General features: G+C 39.7%; 1 protein-coding gene across 4 annotated transcripts; it reads right to left on the bottom strand.

Annotated features, from left to right (window-relative positions):
- Nucleotides 1-18,254: 18,254 nt before the first annotated feature.
- On the bottom strand, nucleotides 18,255-22,329 carry TMEM177 (transmembrane protein 177). 4 transcript variants are annotated; one of them, XM_033065405.1, is made up of 3 exons: nucleotides 22,291-22,329; nucleotides 20,478-20,810; nucleotides 18,255-19,377 (listed from the first exon to the last, which is right to left on the bottom strand). In XM_033065405.1, exon 3 carries the CDS (start codon nucleotides 19,361-19,363, stop codon nucleotides 18,413-18,415), a length of 951 nt encoding a protein of 316 aa, XP_032921296.1. In that variant the 5' UTR covers nucleotides 19,364-19,377; nucleotides 20,478-20,810; nucleotides 22,291-22,329; the 3' UTR covers nucleotides 18,255-18,412. The 4 variants fall into 4 exon arrangements, with proteins under 4 accessions (XP_032921296.1, XP_032921294.1, XP_032921297.1 ...); XM_033065403.1 differs by having other exon boundaries at nucleotides 20,478-20,831; nucleotides 22,291-22,327; XM_033065406.1 differs by lacking the exon at nucleotides 20,478-20,810 and having other exon boundaries at nucleotides 22,291-22,319.
- Nucleotides 22,330-22,653: the final 324 nt, after the last annotated feature.

Genomic DNA, 22,653 nt, shown 5'->3' with positions numbered 1-22,653 from the left:
ACTTGGCCTACATAACCTCGTGTCAGAGCCTGCTCAGATCTGCAGTGTGAGCTGCCCTGGAGCTTGGTCTGAAGGCACACTGCTGTCCTGTCTCAGCATGGAGGCTGCACCTGTTTATTCCTGAGGTTGCCAACAGCACCTCATTTTCTCCTAGAGGGGTCTTCAGAGGAAGCCAGGTACTACCAAGCTGTTTTCCAGAATGCAGGGTGCTGAGGGAAGCGAGGCAGTGTGAAGAGCCAGAATACATTAGCCAGAGGCCAGATACCAAGGATATAAAGGAAAATAGAAAAGTGGAGGGAATTTTGCCTGTTTGAAACAGGTCCTTAATGAATATGCTAAGATTTGATACAGCAGAGATCAATGACTTCCTAAAAACACAGACCACTTGTGTAGATAACATCAAGTATAACACAGGGAAAAAAATCCAAACACCTGAGAAGGCATCTCTCAGAGAGTGTTTAAGGGAAACTCTCTCATTTAGAATAGCATGTAACACTAGTTCTCAAAAAGAAAAGGAAAAGCAGATCAAATCTGGAAAAGCACTAAGGTCTTAAAATGAAAGAGTAATGCCTCTAGCAATGAGGTGTCAATAAGAACTGAAGTGTGAAGTTTTGCTCTTTCTGCAGGTTGAAACTTCCATTTCAAGGGAAAGCAGATTTGCCTTGACATGGTCCTGTGTGATCCCAGGGGAAGCTGGCTGCCCATTACCACAGCTGACATGCACTGGTGGATCAGAATCGTGCTCACTTTATTTCCTAGTCAAATCCTTTATTGTTACTTTCAGAAAAATGGGGTCCTGAAGTTTTAACACCAGCCCTGTACCAAATGTCTGCACTAAGGAATCATTTCACAGATACTGTTTTTCGGAACTATTTACAGATAAAAAATGTGGGCTCAAAATGAATCCTTACAGGATATCCACTGAGTGGATTCATGGCTGATCATTCACATTTACTGCTGTCTCCTGAGGGGATGCTGCTTAACAAGCTCACCGGATGGCACAGCTAATTTGTAAGTCAGTGTTCCAGATTTGTCACTTACAACATCCAGCGTCTTTTTATGCAGCAAGAACATCTTTAATTTGCATACTCAACATCATCAAGCTGTTCAGGTGTGACCATGCTATAAAACCTACATGATTCTAGTACAGCTTTGTGTAAACATTATTTATTTATTTGCTCTATCAGCCTATGTCAGCACAAAATAGAAGCAGGCAAAAAAGGTACATTAATTTTCTTTAGCTTAAAAATCAGTCACAAGAAACTTGTTCCTACAAAGAACCATATAGGCTGTAAACCAGTATTTTATGTCTAAACATATCTGCTTCTTGCAGTCTTTTCCAGTGATTTACAATGCTGATTATGTTAGAATTGGACATATGGAATGGCATCATTGGGGATGATGAAGATCTGCAAGCTTTGTATAAAACAAAGGTGTTCTAAGCAACATATCAGTTGGATGTTTGTTTTCCAAGAAAAAACAAAATGTACAGTCTTCTGCACCCAAATTAAACCAAAGCCTCAAACCAAACAAAAGCAATACATTACTGAAGCAAATATAATGATGAAATAATTTTACATATGCATCCATAGAGGATATCAGAATGATCAATTTGCATACCCAATTCTGAAATAAGATTCCTGTACGACTAGTTGGTTTTGTTGCAATCTTTTGTTCCATCTACAGGAGCCTCCACCTGTGTTGCCAGCCAGCTGCAATAGGCTGTTACACAACTGCACACATGTCCCAATAAGGCCCTAAAACTGGTTTCACCCAGCTCTCAAGATTTCATTTCTCTTGAGAAAAGTAATTTGCTACTTGTGATGTGTACTTAAGGCTTCTGGTAATGTCCTGTACCTTCAAGGCCTGGCTGACATCATGTTCCTGTGCTCTTGATGGCCTGCACTGTATTGCTCTGCTTTTTTTCAGTGAATTGAAGGCCTGGCTTCCTGATAAAATAACTCAGATTCACTAGCACAATGTGTACATCCCCACTCTAAGGTCACTGGATAGATCAATGTACAAAAATAATGGTCTGCTAGGATGTGCATAAAGGTAAGCAGAGAGATATAAATAAATACAAAGCTTTCTTAATGTTCTATTATTAATATATGTTAGTTATGGCAATATGACTGCTGTGTTATCAAAACTGTTTTACAACAGATGCAAACTTTTAACCAGGCATATGGGTTGATACAGTCTAGAGAGCTCTTTGAAGTCAGAGGGTGAATAATTGAACCAGCTTAACTTTAAATCCTCTCAGAAAGCACACCGTTTTTGGAATCAAGTAACTGCAGTTTGCTTTAGAATTGTGAGCTTTTAAAAAAGCTGAATCTATAGGAAATGTTATTACTGTTTCACAATCTATTTTTCTTTTTTCTCTTACACATACTTCATATACATCTCTGTGGCTTGGAACATGCGTTTGTTCACTGCCTGTCCAGGGCTTAACAACAGGATGCCAGATTCACAGCTATTTACATTGCCTGACTCCCAGTGCCTGCCTAAATGTCGATTATAATGAAACAGAAGTAGAAGCATGGTGGGGTGATCTTTTTGAGTGAGCTCTCTAGATTATTGTGTCTTGTTTTTCACAGGGGTTTGTCATCTTTCATCACACTGTCCAGTAATCAGTCTTATCCTTCTTTTGGTATTTCCCATCAGCAATCTGTTAGGATTCTAATCAGCTTTTAAACACTAAATCCTATCAATTTTAAACATGCCTTTTGTACTGATAAGAAAAGTGTGTTTAGCGTGAAACAAATATACACAGAGCCCTACAGAAGATGTCCCTGCTTTGGGCTGCTGCATTATCCCTCCATGCCAGTCTCAAACAGCCTCCCTGTGACTAACATTGCCATGGCCTGATTTACACACAGATTTAGTATCTGCAACTCATTATCATATTTAAACTTCTGGGTGGCTCAACTCCTTTGAGAAATTTGATCTAGTAGCATTCTACACAGAAAAAGATATAAGTACCTATTAACCTGTAGCAATTTACCAGCTTTTATAAAGACATGAACAATGTGCAGAGTCATGCACATCTTACTAATGCAGACTGAATTATTCATTGCAAAGCTGAGCAATATTTTTATCAAATACTTATTATGGATTAATATTTTCCTTATTCAGTACCTTGATATATGTTTGAATAACATTTTGCAAATAATTCTTCATGCAAATGTTGCACTGAAATATTGGCCCTTTCTTCCTTTGAATAGTTATTTCCAATCAATTTCCTTTGTGTTATTTATTCATTACAAATGAATAAATTGTATTCATGGAGCTTGTTTTTCTCTAGGCTAGTAAACAGATTTGGTGTTAGCCTCCAAGTACTTGTAATCTCAGCTTCAAATGTGCAAGCTCTTGCACACGAGTGAATCTCTATGCTATCACAATATTTCTGGCATCAACATGGAGATAAAAGAAACAGGAAACCAAGGAAAAGTGACTCAAAAGTTCAAAATAGGAAGTCATTGCATATATATCAGTTGATACATCCTTATTCCACTGACTGTCATTCTTTATGTTGGTTTTGACCTTTCTGCCCTTTTCTTCCTTTAATGCCTGAACACACTCAATCTCATATTTTCTTGTCTATTTGTTTGAGACTTACCAGTTTATATTTGCTTGCAATTAGTCCCCAATCTCTGATCAAATGCTTCTCTTGCGGGACTGTAGATACACAAACTCTATAATAATTCTCCAGCCATACAAATATTCTCCAAGACTTAACCCCAAGGCATGCCAGTGCTACTTTTGTCTCCTTTCTGTTAATTTTCAAATATATACACACCATCACCATGAACAAAATTCACCTTTGTCATCAGTGGCCAAAACAGGACAGCTCTGGCATTTTGTGTGCAAAACCTTGTGAACAACCTGTACTTCCTAAGTTTCAGGGAAAACATTTCTTATAAATTGTAGACAAGATGTGCATGCCATAAGATAAAATGTGGCCAGTGATTCCCAGCTCCTGGAGGCACAGGCTGGCTTATATCCATAATGATCAGGGCTCCCTCCCTCTCAGAAAGGTCATGCACACATTACAGGATGGCCCTTCTCGTTATGAGACATCATCATTAGTATCAGTATTACTGTTCTTACTGCTACTATGGTAATGCCAACAACGAGGAGCTGGCTTTTTTCAAATGCTCTGTGTGAAATAACGTGGTGGCTGTGCTGCAGCCCTCTGGAGAGAGTCAAGCTGTTGGCCCAGCGTGGGGAATGCAGGAACATGGGGGCTCTGGGGTGGCACTGGATAACCAGCCAAGGTGATGGGGAGTCACACCCAGCAGAGTTGGGAGGGACATTTCAAAATCATGCTCCTGAGCCAAACTGAAATGCTGGTGCAGGTGCACCCTACAGTGTGTGCACAGATGTTATTCTCCTGCAGCAGATCAAGCTCCCTTCTGCTAGAATGAAAAGCTACTTTAAAAATGCTTCTAGCTGCAAATTGGCATTACTGCTTCCTCCCAGTAATGAGGCTTTGGCAAACCATTTACGAGCATTACAATTTACCTGTACTCAGCTTTGCACTCACATTTGCTGATCACTGCAGCTGAAGCAAAAGAAAATAAACACATCAAACACATGTACACATTACTTAAATATAATGCACTATATTGTCCTGAAAATAAATAAGAAAATCAGAGAGCAGATTCATAGAACAGGGTCCCTGTCTGCTCTGCCAGCTACTTAAAAGTCTGTTGTGGTCTCTGATCAGCCAGATCAGAGTCAGATATTTATGACTTTGTAATTTTTAAACATAGAAAAATGTAATTCATAGCCACTTTTAAAAGAAAACACTGGTGTATTAAAAAAGAAAAGATAATAGCAGCACAGGTTCTGGCCACATCTAAATCCCAGGTGATGCAGAGAGAGGAGATTAGAATAGGATCCTGTGGTCCAGTGACAGCCAGAGTAAATGGTGATTATCCAGTTCTAGTTTAGGCAATTTTCCATTCCCCTATGTCATGTCTTAATAACCACAGAAATTATTTAACTTTTTTATTTACTGCCTCTCTTCTGCTTACAGATGAAGCCCACAGCAGTTACCACCATGAAACAGGCATACGGCTTCAAGATCAGAAACAAATTTGCTAAACCCTGATTTTATTATTTTAATTCCTATCTTGATAATGAAACACCAAATGAGAACAGAATTCAGCCTGAGAGATGAGGTGTCAGAATAATTTTATATCTTGTCACTAGGTAATGACTGTAATGGTATCTCTTACTTAGGTACCTTCATTAACGACTTAATGGTAAGAGCATGTTTTAGCGATTGTGAGCATGTGGAGTACTCCATGTTCTGGGGTAAAAGATTAGCTTAATGAGGAGAGAGCAAATTTCCTGAAGAAGTGCCTTATATAGTTCCTGCTTTTAAAAGAAGAACAGTAACATGGACAATTTATCATTTCAAGGTATAAAAACACTTAACGTCATGGATAATGCATTTATAGCACTCCTGCAGAGGGGAGAGAGATTAATAGATTTTTCTCAGGTGGCAATATAGGTGGAAATCTGTTCTTCCAAATCCTTTTGCTCAGTAGAGAAACATTCATTACTAGGAGATTGGGTTCAAAGAGCAAACTATCACTTAGCCTCTTGGTCACTTCATGTTTCTCTACATGTTTTTTATGGTTTTAGGCACCTTTGATAATGTGGACCACAGACACCCACACCCTGTGAAGAGAGATTTGATAAATGCTCCTATCTTTCAAATACAATGTACTTTATTTTATTATAAGCAAGTAGCTTTAACTTCAGGTGTCAAGAAACAGTAGCAGTAACAAAACCTCAAAACAGCAGTGCTGCAGTCTTTAGCAGAAGTAAAGAAGCTGTAGCAAGGAACTACCATGAACATTATCTAGTCCATCTTGCCAACAAATGATGTTTCTCTACAGCCTTGGCAAGCAAAGCTGGTAACTGGGCTTGCCAAAATAAAAACTGGCAAGAGTTTTGATACCTGATGTGCATAGAAAAGAAAGGAGTACAAACCTAGTATTTACTTTGTCTGCATCTTTTTCAGAATTGAAGCAGAAAGGTCTCAATGTCCTTGAATACTCATCCCCAGGAAAAAGCTGAACTAAATTTGCTGTCTTGGTACTTCACAGTTCATGCCATCTTGCATTTATCCAGTAAGTTTAAGTAGAAAAAAAAATCTACAGTTGAGGTTTAATTTTCTTTTCCTATTTGCTAAATATAAGATACACTATTTACCAGCCTACATCTGGAAGTTATGACAAGCTTACCATAATATAAAAAGACTGTGAGTTTAGGGAACCGAGATTTAGCACATTAAAAGATTATTGTTTTAGACAGTCTCAAGCTCTCTTACTGTTCTGCAGCCAAACCCTTCTGTCTCTGAGCTCTCAAGCTAACAACCCTTATCCAGTGCAACCATTCTACCTCTTCTTGAGGTAGAATAACCTCAATTCAAATACCTCTGAATAACATACTTGCATAAAGAAAGTGGATTCTGTCTGTCTAGAAAACTATCATGTTAGTGGTCCTCTATTACACAATAAAGATTAAATAAGCTGGACAAACATCAGACAAACAACTCCAAATAGAAGATATCCTCATCCTCGCATAGGAGTGAAGTTACATGAGATACTTGGAAATTTGGATGTCAGCAATCAATTTGGTGATGAGTACTGAACTGGACAAAATGCTTTTCCCTATAATATTAATTTTTGTTAATGCCAGCCACCAAACAGACCAGACCCAATACAGGATCTTTAGGCTGTTGGTGCACAAAACCCATTCTGCTTTGAGGTCAGGGGGACTGGAATGGTGACTGCCACTCTCCGCAGCCCATGCTGGGCTGACACACACAGCACTCTGAAAATCCAGGCAGGAGCCGTGGCCAGGATGTGGCAACTGCAGCCCTGCTATCTTGGTGAGACAGTTGGTGCTGTGCTGCTTTGGGAAGACAAAAGGGCATCCCTGGAAGAGCTCCTGTATTGAATATAAACCTGACAAGCATCTTACTACCAAATCCAAGGAGTAGGAGGAGATGTATAAAATATGCATTATTTGATCTTTGTCAATTAGTAGAACTTTCTGTCAGATAAGCTTAGCTTTCAGGACAGTCAGACTTATCAGGGGATAAATTAATGTAACTGCAGATGTCAGAGGACCTGTTGTAATTTAGATGAACTGAATTTCTAGTTCATAATTTAAAAATGCTACTTGCTTCTAACATACACACATGTGGAAATAATTTCAGTATTTTACTGGAAAATAAATGTTACAAGTGATTTACATCCTACAGATACACAACGAATGTGTAAAACAAATGAACTGATATTGCATTATTTTCAACTAAATCTTCCTTTTCATAACATCTAAGCTTACATGAGCTGTGGCACCATGTATTCTGACTTCACTCTGACACTGTCACTTTTGGTTATGAGTTTTCAAATACCAGATAATTAATTGGTTGTTGGGAATCTGAACAAAGGAAATTACTTTCCCAATATGAAGTTGCTGTTCTCAGAGAATCAATAAGAAACAGAAAATGTTAAATCTATGTCCATAGAAGAAAATGGTCTGGAAAAAAAAAAGCATGCACCAGAACTACTCATCCCTTCTGATGCCCCTGCTTCACTTCTTAGCTAACTCCTACCCATTTATGGTGACTGCCAATAGAAATTCTCACACATCAGTATTATTCCTCCACAAGTAGTACAATCATGCTAATTTTAATCACCTAAAGATTTCAAAAACATAGTGCTTGTAGCTGGGTTTATATAATAATGCTGTTCTACAAAAAGTGATACTTTGCTCTGATTTCTTGAATTAGTAAACAAAACAATGATCAGAAAGTTAATATAATCATTTTAATGGAAATTCATATTCTACTAGCCATAAGCTGCTTTTGAAGAGTAAGTGATCAAGGATGCCAATCAATGAGAAGCTGGCTCAGAGACAGAAAACAAAAAATAGAAATATTTGGTATTTTTTCTACGTCACATAAGCTTGATTGCAAAATACTCCCATGTACCATAATAAAATCAATCTGTTTTGCTAAATTAGGGATTTCTAAGAGAAATAGAGAAGATAGAAAATAATAATTTTGTAGGCAGGAATAAGTAGAATTTGACAAAACTAGAATAAGTAGAATTTGACAAAACTAGAGAGTGGCTCTGTTGATGAAAATCCCCATAAAGATGTATATCTCTGGCCAACAGACACCACAGAGTAATAGCAATGCTATGCTGATAATTTTTTCCATTACTGACCAAACAGAAATTTTTAGGGACAGAACATGGTAGGCACTTTGGAACTACCCTATTTTTTGAGTGGCAAACTTGGTATAAATAAAAGTCTTGTCTCTTGGAGGAGGGTCACTCAGTTCCTTCTGAGGGACCAACATCTGGGCTGCTAAAGGGCCAAAGCTCCACAGGAAAAAGAAAATGGCTCAGTTGGCAAGACAAGACACCTGCTGCATATGCCTTACACCAGGCTTTAAGCAAAGCCAATGTCTGGCCAAACCCTCTTGACTCAAATGGCATGCTGTCCATCTGTGGTAACTAAATAATTCAGAATTGTTGCAGTGTGGACACTTCATTTTGGTCTTATTAATAGATGACAGCAACTTTGGGCCAGTCTCCCTTCCCCTTGGTTTGACTTTCTTTAATCAAGCCCTCAAGCTAGATATTAGTTTTCCTACCAGCATGTCCTTGGCACTTAAAAAGCCAGGATTACACATGACAGATGTAATATTAGGTGAACCAAAGAATCTCAGCCTGCAACTCAATTCAGCCTGTTAATTCCAGGAAAAGCAGTCATGTCCTCAAAGTCTTTGTGCTTTGCTGAATTCCTAAAAAAAGTTTTCTTTCAGAGAGAATGTCAAGTGTTATTCCCACTGTGCAGGAGTTACTAAAGCACATATGCTCATCACCGATTTGCTGCCAGTGCTCGTGTGACTGCCTGCCTGCCAAGAGGGACACAAACTTCACATCTGACACACAGAGGCTTACCTTGGATGTTCTCTGCCTGGCAAACCACTGTCTTTGGTCCACAATATTATATATTATCTTCAGAAACAGGGGAGGGCAAAACTTCTGAATTTGTGGTTTTCCTTAAATTATTTATAGGGACATTGAGCAGAACAGATCTAGCTAGGGAATTAAGCTGGGGAATCACTGTTTCATAGCTGACAGCCCGTGAACCCATCCACCAACTGCAGAGTGGAAAACTTTTACTAGCTGAGTTACAAAACGCTTGATTTATGATGGCATGATGGATGCACACATTAAACACCAAGAAACTAAAACAGCTACAACATGATCTGTATTTTACACATTGCTTTTCATGGAACCTGTTCATGCAATAAGAAATTTATACTGCATGCTCTTTGATAGCCTGGATAGAAACTATCCTAAAGGAGATAATACTAGTATTACTAATACTAATACAAAATACTAAAATGTACTGTAAAGATGGAAAATTGTAAAAGTCACATAAGGTGATAATATTTCTGCGCCAAAGTCTATAGAAAGGGGATTTTTTGATCCAAATGAAAAAATTTAGCAGTCTTTTTGCTCTCCATAACCTATTTAGTAGCAATGAAAGTGTTGGTTTTACTTTTTTTTCCTTTTCTAGGAAGCCAACATAAAAAGAAAACCCAAGGCAAAATAAGACTTGAGAAGGAGGCAGAGGGGACACTGTTCCACACTGCTGAAAATAATCTGTCCCAGGAAAACCCGATTAGTGCTTTGTGGTTAGGTCATCCATCTTGTGGGATTACTTGGTTCCAGTCCCTTATTTCCCAAGGAGTTAAACACTTTCCACATTAGTTACAATGAATATGATGCAAATGTTTCTTGGATTGCATGATACAAGTTATCCCAGTCCCCATTCTGTTTAACCTACCATAACACTCCCTCTGTCTCTTCCTCTTCCAGAGCCAAAATTCCAAAATTTCCTCTTGCCCCGTAATACAGGGATCCCCTTCATTCATTCGTGCCTGCAACCCCCTCTGTCATATAATCTCCAGGAGATTATGGTTTAAATCTACAAATCATAAGCCTGAAGAGACGATTTAGCACAGATCTATATCCCCAATGTGCACGCTAGCATGTTACACAACACAGTGGGTACAATGTCACCTCCTCCAGCCTTGTGTTAAAAGGACATCCCAGATCCCGGTGGTAATGGGTTTGATCCCAGCAGTGAAGCCTTGGCTCAGAGCACAGAACAGTCTGATCCCCTGCACAGATCCAGCAGCAGTGACCAAGCGGCTGAGCAGGAACTTTCACAGGTCAGGAGCAGCATGACCAGGACACTTCCAGACTCTTGTTGCATTCTGCCTGCCAAGTAAGCAGAGTTGTGCTAGGATGATGCACATTAGTAACTTCCAAATTGTATCACAACATCAGCCATGTCTCCTGCTGGTTTTAGGCAAGCACCTCTGTTGGATTTGGCCATCAGTATTGGCTCTCTCTATACCATTCAAAGCAAAATTCAATAGAAAATCTTTAAGATTAAAACCAGAGCAACACCATGAAAGAAAACTAGTGCACAGTAGGTCTGTTCTTTTCCAGAAGCTTTCATAGTTTCAGCTAAAGCCAACATTCAACACCCATAAAAAACCAACTAAGGAATAATTATTTTATAGCAGACATCAAACTGGAAAGTCCAAGGTGACGATGTTTAGCAAAAGCAAAACAATTTGGATATATATGATCCTGGAACATGCACACACACATTTTTGCAGACTTCAAAGCTGTATCCAATCTTCTTCCAGCCTCAGAATAAAAGAACTTCAGAGACAACCATGGTAAAATTTGGGAAATCTGTGCTACAGGTAAACTCAGTATTTCCACATAACACTTCTCCAATGCAAGCAAATTTTTATCTGTATCAATGAAATAATATATGTGTGTGCCAGCTGAACTGCTTGTTCAGAACATGGTACCATGTTTGGTTACTTTTTATCTGCTCCCTGCATAAGCATAAAAAAAGATCTGGTCACCATGTGATTCTAGAAGAAAATGTACCTATTGTGAGGTTTCAGCAGAGACTTTTTTCTTTACTACTAACTAAAAGAGATCCCCAATATGTAGAAAATTCCAATTACTCTTCTCATTCAGCTTTCAGACATTTCCACGGCTCTCCATACCCAGTTCTGTTGCTGGATAGTAAGAAAAAAATTGAAAGAAATGTTTTTACAGTCTAATTTGCAGTTGCTAAAGCATGACTTCAATTTGCAACACATAAATAAATAAAAAAGAAAAAAAAAAAGAAAAAAGAAAAAAAACTTTGCCTTTTCACTTGCTTCACTTGTAAAGTCATCATGCACACACCAAGTTTTCATCCAGCCACCTGCAACTGTGTCACAGTCTTCAAACATGATACAAGCAAACACAATTAGGATCTCTAAATTGTGATTGCAAAAATACCACCTGAATTTATAACTTCCATAAAATGATGGATTCAGCATTTCCTTTTATAAGGTGTTTAATGAAAACTTCAATAAAAAATTTGCCAGGTTCCTGATTTGAATTTTTCAATATTCAGTATGATATCTTTAGGTTAAGATGAAGAATGTGGAAATCAAAGGGAAATAACTGTTTGGGGGTGAACACAATTTTCCAAATTGCTTAAAAGAATATATATAAATAATAATCTTTGGGATCACTGGCTTTTATTTTCCTATGGCAACTTCTAACCATCACAGTAATATAATGAATGTCTGAACATTAAGAATTTATGTGTGCTGCCTTAGATGAGCATAATTCTCAACTATTATTAATGAGGAACTATAAAACACACTTCAAGTTTTATGCCTAAATTACATGAAGTTTCCAAAAACCATAAATACATCTGTCTATGGGTATCTACAGAGAATTATATAACACACTTTTAAAACACGGTCACTGAGGCAGTGAAACTCATCCCAAATGAGAGAAGATCTTACAAGGAAAACTTTCTACAGAGTAACTCTTACCGTGCTCTGTTGTCTGAAATATTTATATAGATGCCTCCAGTCTAGTCAGAAAATGAAGAATAAAAAAATGGGGGGGAAAAGATTTTTTTTTCCAAAACCAGGTTTGTTACTTACAACATGGCTTGATCTTAATTTTCAATCTTCCCTGAGAAATTGATCCAGTATTTCGTTTTAATTTAAGAATCAATGTAGCTTTAAAATAGTAATGCAGATTATAGTTTTATCTTTACTTCCACATAAGTTAAATCTCTTAATAGCTACAGTGGTGTAATTTACTAGTTTATACTTCTAAAATTCCACTTGCTATTTTTATATCACAAATTATGGCTTAGTCAATTCACATTGATATTGACAATTATATTTGTGGTAACAGAACTGTGCAGTTTTATTCTCTCCAGCTGGAAATAAGCAGTAGCATGGACCTTTTGGACCAACATACCTGGTAGAGCCACTGTGGTATTGAGTTTTCAACTCCTTTAAATCAGAGGCTGCTCCAGTGAAATCTGCAGTAGCAGAGCAACAACTGCTTCCAGGGCAAGGAGCACTGAAGAGGAATTGGTTTGGGTAAGGGGGCTGAAGCAGCAGATTTGTGTTACCTAGAGAATCTGGAACAGGCCTGCAAGGAGCTGGAAGGGATGGAAAAGGTGCTGCTTGAGGATGCACTGAGCAGATGACCCAGTTACAGAATGTATTGCAATTCTTGTGCAGTATGTATCTCTGTAACAACATCAAGACTTAAGAGTATGTAAAGAATGTGGGATTATTTTCCACTACGTTAGATATAATTTCTCAACTCACAATACCACACCTAGCCAGAAGTATATGAAATACCCTGCAATTTTCAGGAACAGGAAACAAAGTTTCTAAGGGCTTAAAGGGAATAGCAGCATCTTAAAAGTAACAGAGACAAATTAGGATCAAAAGTGACCTGAGTGCCATAGACAGCAAATAAGAAATACATATTTTAAAAAGCAATGCTAAATGGAAATTTAAAAAGTAACAATAAATTCTTTTATTGTGGCAAAATAGGAAAGGTTTTAACCACAATGCCTATTTTTCATGTAGTCAAAAGTGTTTTTCCCTGAAAAAATACATAGACTAAGTGTAGTAAAACACAGGAGAATTGAAGCTGCTGTGGTCTTCCACAGGTAAATACTGGTAGGAAAAGGTAGGAGGTGCAAATGAAAGCACAAGCAGCAAGTGGGTACTTAAAAGTTCACAAATCTTGGTTGAGCAAGCTAAAGCAGCTTGTAAGATGAGTCAGCAAGCAGAAGAGGCAATTAGAGTAACAGGGCGAGGGGAAATGAAACAGAGAATGAAGAAACAACAACATTCCCACTGGAAAATGTCCAGCATATGGTGGAAACAAAGCTTCCAGAGGTCAGCAGGTCTGCACTAAACCACTAAACAGCTACTGGATAAAAGTTGTTTGGATACTACATTTCCTTTCTTCATCTTCACTCTGCAAGAACTTCTGGAACTGTGAACCTGGGATCAGGCTTGCAATGACTTACGTTTTCTAAGTACTCTTAGCCACCCTAATGAGATCTGCTGTTTTGCAAGACTTCTACAGAAGTAGTTTTGCCATACACAAAGGAGGACACAGTTTCAGCTTCACCTGCTACTCATGTATATTGAAAGAAGTTGTTAACACCTTGACTATATTAACCAAAGTAGAAAGTGATTCTGAGAAACCAGATCAGGACTGGAAAAGGAACCAACTTTCCAGATGATGGAAGTTCAACCATGGGAGGATAAAAAAAACAAGCAAACAAACAAACAAAAATCTAAACAGGAGAAAGTTCTCCAGTAAGTGTGATTTGGGGAACAATTATTTTTTTCAAAACAAGCAGAGAGCACCACAAATTCTTCTGGCAGTATATTTTTCCTATAGAAAAATGAATGCACCTGGGTTGGCTGTGTTTATCAAAGCACAGTTTTGGATACAAAACTGAGTTTTTAAGAACACTCTTTCTCTCAAAATTTGAGATCTGGATAGATTTTTGCAAACTTGGTCTTACTGAGGAGAGTAAAAGCTTCCAACTGCAGAGATATTTCAGTGTTCATTTCTGGCTTTGAGGCTTAAGAGAAACAGACTGGTTTGTGGCCAAATTTTAGTAATTTTTCTCCACTTTATGGATTTGGCAGCTTGAGCAGCCTGAATATATTCACTTCAGCTTAACAAACCAATATATTCTCACTGAAAAAATGCCCTGCAAAAGATCCACAAGCCATTTTTCAGTGCCTTGTCTAACATACCAGTTCCTGGAGAATAATGATGTTGTTTTTCTGTTCTTAAGTCTGGTTTTGACAACAACCAAATTTCTCTCTTCCTGAAGTTGTCCTCCTTATTCCAAGTTCTTAAGCATGTCTTCCTACATTAGCATTCTTCTGCTTGAAAGGCATTCTTCTTTCAATAATATACACTTCCAACTGAGATGAGTGAAATCAAGGAGGAACTGGATGCACGGATAGCAGATTGTCTGCAATTTATCATTTTTATATTAATGTAATCACAGCTGCTACACGGAGCTTTTAATGAACAGGAGTAGATAACAGTTGCAGGATATGGCCCACATACTGCACATAGCAGTACTCACTCCTTGATGGATCCTCTGCATTTGTTCCTCTGGTAAAAGCCACCTGTGTTTCAGTCCTAGTGATTTGATTCACACATTGAAATTCACACCCCACCCATGCAAGCCACACTTTGTCAGCGTGGTTGTTTCACAACTGCTACAGCCAAGGGCAAAACGACAGCAGTAGGCTCTTCCCAGCATCACCTCTTCCAACACCACCAGCTTTCCCTGCAGGGCAAGAAGCTCCACAGGTCTGTAGTCAGCTCCCTCACCAGCTTATCTGTCAAATTCTGGAAACCACTTTAATGTGAAAAGAGGTGATAGCAGTGCTCTACTCTAATAAAAAAGGCTGTTTTCTAAAGGACCGCTACACTTCAACTGAACCTCTCTGGACAAGTCCACACACTTCACTCATGTGCCACCTGAGTGGAGATTCCCTCTCTCTGAAGCTCCTGTAAACTGCTAAAGAAGCCAGATACCCATAGCAGCTGCTTCAGCAATTGCTGCATCAGATGATAATTGCTGTAATCAGATGATTTCCACAGTTTGTTTGTCTTCAAGAAAACTGTCTAGCTCTCCATCTTGCTCTTTTCTGACAACTTGATGTTTTTGACCATTGAACAAGCTGAAAGTATCTCCACAATGAGAAACTGAAATTTTTAGAATAAAGAAATATGAGTCAGGCCGTGGAGTACATTTCTTGCACTTCAGCGGGAATTCTGAGCAAAGCACTTGGTGAACCTCATCTCTTGCAGCATCATCTACTAAAGCTTTATATAGCAGCAAGAATTACATTTATATAAAAAAGAAGTTACAAGGATAATTTTCATTTACCTAGAATATTCAGGATAATAACACAAATAAACCAGTCAAGCAAATCCCTCTTCAAACTGGACTTTATCTAAATTTAAACTAGCAATTCATTTTGGTCATTTGCTATTCATACTTCTTCATCCTTTAATCACTTTACCAGACAGAGAGTTTCATATCTGTAGATAGTATCCATTTTTATGAGAATTCATTATTCCACTCTGCTTTTACAGTTTCTAGACTTAGACTTCTTTTATCCACGTCTCCTAGCAATTCCTTTTAGCTTAACCTTTTTGTTGCTTTTCTCCACAAAAATTTATATAAAGTCTGCCTTGTCTGAGCAACAAAAGACAAGCCAGTTAATACAAAACCAAGTTCTTCAAATTCCTCAGATTTTCAGCTTCAGAGCTGGGGGAGGCTGTTCACTGACACAATTTACAAACTGATTTGTTTGGCCTTTTCTGGGCCACTGTATGAACTTGCTTTTCCGTGTCAGACCATTCTTAGCATGAAACATTTCCACCTTTAATTCTGCGGTGCTTGCTCTTAGTGAACTCTCAAAACCAGACCATTTTTATCACCAATATGTGGAGTTCATGTTTGATTTCAGTCATAGTTCTACCTACAGAAAAACATCTGCAATATAATAAAAGACTTTTCGTGAGCACTGTCATGGCCATGTATTTAAGTTGTGCTATTCTTACTTGCCAAATCACACGGGTGATCTTGCAAGCTACAATTACCTGGCAACACGTGCACACAAAAATCTTTTCCAGAACAACCTGCACATTCCCAAAGTTCAGGGAAATCTTACTAAGCAGTTGTGACTGCAATTCTTGTTTTCCCTGTATTGACAGTATGACACTGTACTCAAGTATATAGAGATGGAAGTGTGCAAGCCCTTGGCAAGAATCTGTCTCTGAAAAGAAGGGGCATGTGTCTTGATGCTAGCCAGCCCTTCCTCACCAACACCAGTGTGCCACAGCAAGTTCAAAGAAGGGTAAATGGGACACAGCATTCATAGATACATGGAGCTTCTTGAAGAATCCTGCTGCAGGAGTTAAGTGAAATGCACAACTGCAAAACCCATTAGCATCACTGGGGCTCTACGCCCTGAGAATGTCAAACAGCCACACTAGCTACAGGCATCTTGATGAAAAGCAACAGTAAAGAGTTGTAAAAGACAAGTAGATTACTTTAATTTAATTTTGTTTAAACTGTTACTTGCAGTAAATCTCCAAGAAGGCTTTGATTTCCTCTCTGCATTATTTACGTAGCAGCAGCTCCTTCAATCACATAAACCAAGTGGGCCAAGTTCTCTTTGAGAATATTTCATGGAGTTTAGACTTGTCTGAAGGAGTAACAGGAAGATGAACTGAACGCACAGGCTATATAAACCAAGAATTATACTCCAGTATTGAGTCACTATGGCACTCTACCAATAAACTTCTGTGATGTCTTACATTGGATTTACCTGGAAGACAAGTAAAAAAAAAATTAGCCCAAAGCTTTTAAAGACTCCTGCCTAAAGGTAAAAGTCTCTTTTTATTTCACAGATCAGGAAATTTTATCAAACGCTTTCACAAAGGACACAAAAACAATATCTTTATGCCCTTACATTCAGAAAAGCATTAGAGAGGCATCTCATGACTTGATGAGGACAAATGCAAGAAATAGGTGATGTTTCAGAGGCACAGATTACCTCAGCAGTAACTCAAACCTCTCACACACATGGCTTCAGCAATGGAAAGCCACAGCAGTGCTTTGGCAGCCAGAATATCAATTTTATGTCACCATGTGATTTAAAAAGAAAACAGAACTCAGTAATGCTTTGAGCAAACACAGGCATGACAGTTCTTATTGTAGCAGATGAATAAAGGACAAAGCCAGAGCAGAGAGGACACTCAGCACATCTCTGATTGAGAAGACACAATATAGTAGAAGTTCCTGGTAAAAATGATGACAGACGTGAGGAGAACTACTCTGATGTCACCAGGGAGAGCTACTGGGACAGCAATAGAAACATAGAAAAGAGGGAACTACAAAGTTTGAGAACTATCACCTTGAAAATCAAGGTGAGGCTGTAGTGCAAAGTTTACTGCCCATGCACTAGACTTCTTCAGAAGATTAATAATCCTGGGCAAAGCTTGGCCTGCCAGACAAAATCTTCTTAAACCAGTCAGATACAGGAGAATAATTTCCTTTGGCAATGCTTCATCAAAAACCTCACCAATTTCTGCACCAAATGCCAGACTTGTGTCTCATACCTTGCCTTCACCAACATAAGAGGTGACATACATCTACACGTATTTTTAAATGAAACCAAAAATGATACCAAAGCAAGCAGAAAAACATTTTCTCAGCATGCTTATCCCACTCGTGAGAAAGCAACCAACCCAGGACAGTCCTGTTACATAGTGCCACTCCTGGGAAACATTCATGGTGACGCTGCAGTTACCATGTCCTGGAGAGAGCAGAACTAGATTTAAGCAAATGATGCAGATGCTGGTAATAATCTGTCTGTACTGGTAGGAACTGCAGCATAACTAATGTCTCCCACAGAAGATGGTGATTGCAGTGTAAGAATATGTACAGCACAAGAACTTACACAGAACAGAAACACTCTGTGCCTTGATATTTATGTAACCACACAATAAAGACTGCCTGCGTTTTAAAGTATCTTTATGCTGTTCCATAGGAGAAACAGCAAACTGCAGTTTAAATTACAATGATCCCAAAACTCTCTGCTGGACCTGCCCCTCCCAATCTGCCAGACTGAAATGGCAGGAAGGCAAAGCAGCACAGCAGAACTTCCAGATCAGTGTCTGAAAAGTTTCCTTTCTCAGCAGTCTTGTGATTTGAGATGCACACAGAACAGAGCACTTTGGACGCAAGTCTTTAATATTTTAAGAGAAAAGTCTTTATTCAAGAAACGTGCAATAACTCTTTCCAAGCTATATGCAAAAATAAACCCCAAAATTCTGAAGCTACAGAAGTTGAAAAAAAAAAAGTAGCACAGCGGTGTTCCAAAATACATAATTCACAAGTTTAAAATTCAAGCACTCCTATCTGATGCCTGGAGCTCTCCTAAAATATTAACTATCAAAGTTCTCCGATAAGTGTACGGGGTATACTTTATTCTGAACCAGTGCCTTGGGAAAAGGTTACCACTCGGGGTATACATTTTCATCCCTTGTTTGCCCATCAGACCACGAAAAATCCTGTTGCGAGACAAGATCTTATCATAAAATTCAAGGCCACCTCTGGCATAGTCCTGGGAAAGCCGGGCTGCTTTCCTGTCGGCCCTGCAGTCCAGGTGATAGGTGACGGCGTCGGAAGAGACGCTGAAGCAGAGCAGCCCTCCCAGGGCAGTGACAAGGTTACAGAGGCCTCGGAGGATCAGGGGGCCGGTGGATAACCCCAGGAGCAGCTTTAGAGCTCTCCCACAGACAAACGTCCCAGCCAAGCAAGTTGGAGCCACAACTGCACTTGCTAAAGGGCTGCCATTCTGCAAGTACACAACTTCTCTGGCAATGGCAAACTTCTGAGCTTCATGGGAAAAGGTGAGAGCTTCCTTCAAAGCCACGCCTTCACTGCTCTCCCAGTCTATCTTCTTGCCATTTATTACAACGACATGGTTGACTATTCCTTTTTTATCCTCAACTGTGCTATCAAAGTTAAGTGGGATGCCCACCAAGCAGCCTGCGGGCAGCCAGGGAATTCCAGCGCTCACAGGGTGAAAGCCAGAAGCTGCAAAGGCTCTGTAAGAGTCACTGGACTTCACACCAGTATCTTGAAGGACATCCTGAAACACACCACAGAGCTTCTCTGAAAGCTCAGCTGGCCGCCCCTCTGACCAGCACTCGTGCAACAGTTTGAATGTCTGCTCAGGAAACACATGATAGGACAGGTTAGTGCCAAGCAGTCCCATGCAAGAAACGGCCAACACAGTGATCTTGTGCTTCTTTAACCACACAGATGCCTTCCGCAGGAACCGCACTGCCATAGTCAAATCCTAACCTGTTTGTAACACAAAATCAGGAATTAAAGTGTGCATACATAGGTTTGTCATCTCTCTAGCACTAGAAAAACCCCAAACCATCAAAGCAAAAAACATGAGAAGAAGCAGAGCACGATAACCAAAGAAATACTTTTTACATTAACAAAACACAAAACATCTTTGCAGAGGAAGAGATACGCAATAGTTTTTGGGCCTTGCAACACAGGATGATTGATATGAAGAATTAATTTCTCCCTTTCCTCCAGTAAATCAATTTACCGCAATAAAGACAATACTAGAGCCACCACACTTCCTCCTCCCCTATCAATCAATACACACCCTGTATTTACTTGCTAGCACAATCCCACTCTTGCCTTCCACTATACAGTCTATAGGTATTGAGGTCAGAAAGAGCCAATAATTAGATCAGTCTATTCCAATCTCCTCTACAGTACAGCTGCAAAAATTTTAATCAGTAACCTGAATACTAAATTCAATAAGCTGAGTTTGACTACAACTTTCAAAATAGGATCACATTTTGAATTGAAAAGCTTCAGGAGACAGAATTGTCCTTTAGGGGTTTGTTCTGATGGATAGTCAAGCTCACTATTAAAAAAAACCCCAAACAACAACAACAACAAAAAACCCAGCCAAAAACCAACAAGAAACAGTATGTGTTTTTTCTACACTGATTTTTTTCTTTTGTTCAGATTTCAACTTCCAGGCAGTGGTTCCAGCTTACTCAGCAAAAAGCTATTTTCAGAAAGCAGCATGCTTTCAGTAGCTTCTTTTAAAAATTGGTCTCTGAAATAATTTCTCTGACAAATCCTATGTTCAATCTAGAGCAGAAACTGGAACATAAATTGTTTCAGGGCCTACGACTATGTTCTGACTCTTTAAATAAACAAATAAAACTTAAAAACTTTCAAAATTGCCAAATCATGCAATTCAAGAGTCCTGCTTCCCTTGGGAATCATCAGTTCTTTTTATGATCCAACCCATATTATATGCTCTGCCCAGGAAAGCGCTAATCTCTTCTTAAAAAAAATAAAAAATCTATTGGCTACAGAACCCCACCTAGAATAATGCTACTATAAAGGTATAAAAGTGAATTAGGCACCTAAATCCAACAGAAATCAGTGAAAACTGGATGCCACTCCTTCCATTTGCAGAGTCTCTTCTCTCAGGGCTTTAACACACGAGCTTCATAGAATCTTGCTGCAGCTGTCAAAGACATGAGTGTTTCCAGCTGTCCTCACAGGAAGCCGCAGTGGCAGAAGGAAATTGTGCTTTGATACAACAACCAAAGTCTTACTGTGGAGCACCATCAAAGGTGGGTCTGAGCTATGCTGCTGGGCTTTCTATGGCAGCAGCTGAAGCAGGGACAGATGCTCTCCTTCCACATGTGTTGGACAAGAACTTCTCACAGAGGGGTGGAGTGGACAACTGGGGTCTGTAACATCATCAAACAGCACTGCAGGACATGCCAGGATACACCAGTCATGATCAACAGCAAATGAGTGTTAACCACAGGGAAACAAAAAGAGATTAATTTATAGGTGGTGTTTTAATGATATGTTATTACTACTCCTTCCTATGAAGACCCTTCAGATTGTAAATTCACCAGGGGAAGAATAATCTTGTTTAATGTTTATGCTGCACAGAACACACACTAAGAGCTTAATAAAAACAATGATGGATGTAATCATACAGCAATTTAATATGTATTTCTCAGTGTAATAACTAGTGGTATTCTTACATTCTGCTGAAAACAGAGGTGGTGAGGTTTTTGACACTATTATTTAAGAAAAACATGCTAAAGAGCCAAGAGCTTGAATGAGACCAAATTTCAGGAGAAAATCTCCTTGATAATAGAACTAAAAACCAGAAAATGGTAATACTTAAACTCAAATGACCATTTTGAAGTTTATGATCTCTCAGCAAATCTGGTAGTCCAGATCTGATTGAAAAGGTCATGTCATTTACATTGCAGGGGGAAGCACTTCTAAGGGGATGATTGTAGGGAGCCTATCACTTGATCCTCATGTGAAGCTGAGGCAGGGACTTTACAGGTTTCTCCTGTCAGGGAATGCCCTCTCACTGGAGCTGGCTAACATTGTTTTAAGATTAGAAATGCCACAAGGAAAAAAATCCCTCTTCAGCTTCCATCCACATCCGTGTGGGTAAGGTCAAACCACACTGAAAACACTACTCTCCTATCTTGCATTTCCAAATGAAAACTCCTTTCTTGCATGATCTTGCACATTGAATGCAAAAGCAGGAAATGCCACAGAGTATTTGTTTTCTCATAAAGTTCATACGCAAGAAAATAAAAGGAAAACTGCCCACAATACATTTTAGCATTTATGCTTTCAAACCTTCCCCAAGGGTCACTGCAGATGCTCAGCTCCTCCAGATATTCCACTGCAACCCTAACAGTGTATGGCATGTTTATTTTTATTCATAAACTCTGTGCAATTTATGTATGAGGAAAGCAACCGGAAACTGCAAGGCAATTTATACGGCCTATATCCTGTAAATTTAATCGTTTAGTAACCATGAAACCACCAAGACGCTTATACAGCGGCCTCCCCCAAATGCTGAAGTACTTTCTATCTCTGTGGTGTCATAGGCACTTAATTCTCACTGAACTCAAAGAACTGGAACAGCTAAAGTTCAGATGGGGGACATCTAGGCAGGTCTGGCCACAACACTTGCATGTTACTGAACTTATTGCTTTAAAATCGCACGCAGCCGAGGGGAAAGCCCAGCTTAAAGCACGATCAATCAGGAAAGGGGACGCGAGCCGAACGCGCCTCCAGGGCTCGGGATGTCACAAAAATTAAGAATACAGAAGAGGAAAGTGGCAGAAATCCAAAACCCCGCGGCGAGAACCACCCAGCCCCCCCGCACCGCGGCCGCCCAGCACCTACCGCGGGTCCCGGGCCCGGGCGGGGCCGCGGGCGGAAGGGGCGGGCGAGGGCGGCTCCCTCAGAGCGCCCGGGTGGTTCTGCACTGCCACAGCCCGAGCTTGGCCGAGAGGCTGGTTCTGGACTGACACAGCCCGAGCCTGGCCGGGAGGTGGTTCTGTCAGAGCGGTCCGGGTGTTTCTGCACTGCCAGCCCGAGCCTGGCCTGGGGAGAGCGGGCCGAGGGGAGGGTCCCACCCGCGCCCGTGCAGCAGACACGCAGCCCTCCCCTCACAGGGCAGCCGCAGCGTGAGGCGGGCACTGCCGCTGTCTGCCCGTGTCACAAATTGATTCTGTGCGCTTGTGTTCTGTGCTGTAACTCCCAGAG

Source organism: Catharus ustulatus, chromosome 7, assembly GCF_009819885.2.
Source record: "Catharus ustulatus isolate bCatUst1 chromosome 7, bCatUst1.pri.v2, whole genome shotgun sequence".
In the NCBI taxonomy this organism is placed as follows: domain Eukaryota; kingdom Metazoa; phylum Chordata; class Aves; order Passeriformes; family Turdidae; genus Catharus; species Catharus ustulatus.
This window is presented reverse-complemented; position numbering and strand designations above follow the sequence as displayed.

Bases quoted from the DNA above. Each gene is read 5' to 3' on its own strand.
- TMEM177 (XM_033065405.1), bottom strand. From the start codon at position 19,363: ATGGCAGTGCGGTTCCTGCGGAAGGCATCTGTGTGGTTAAAGAAGCAC.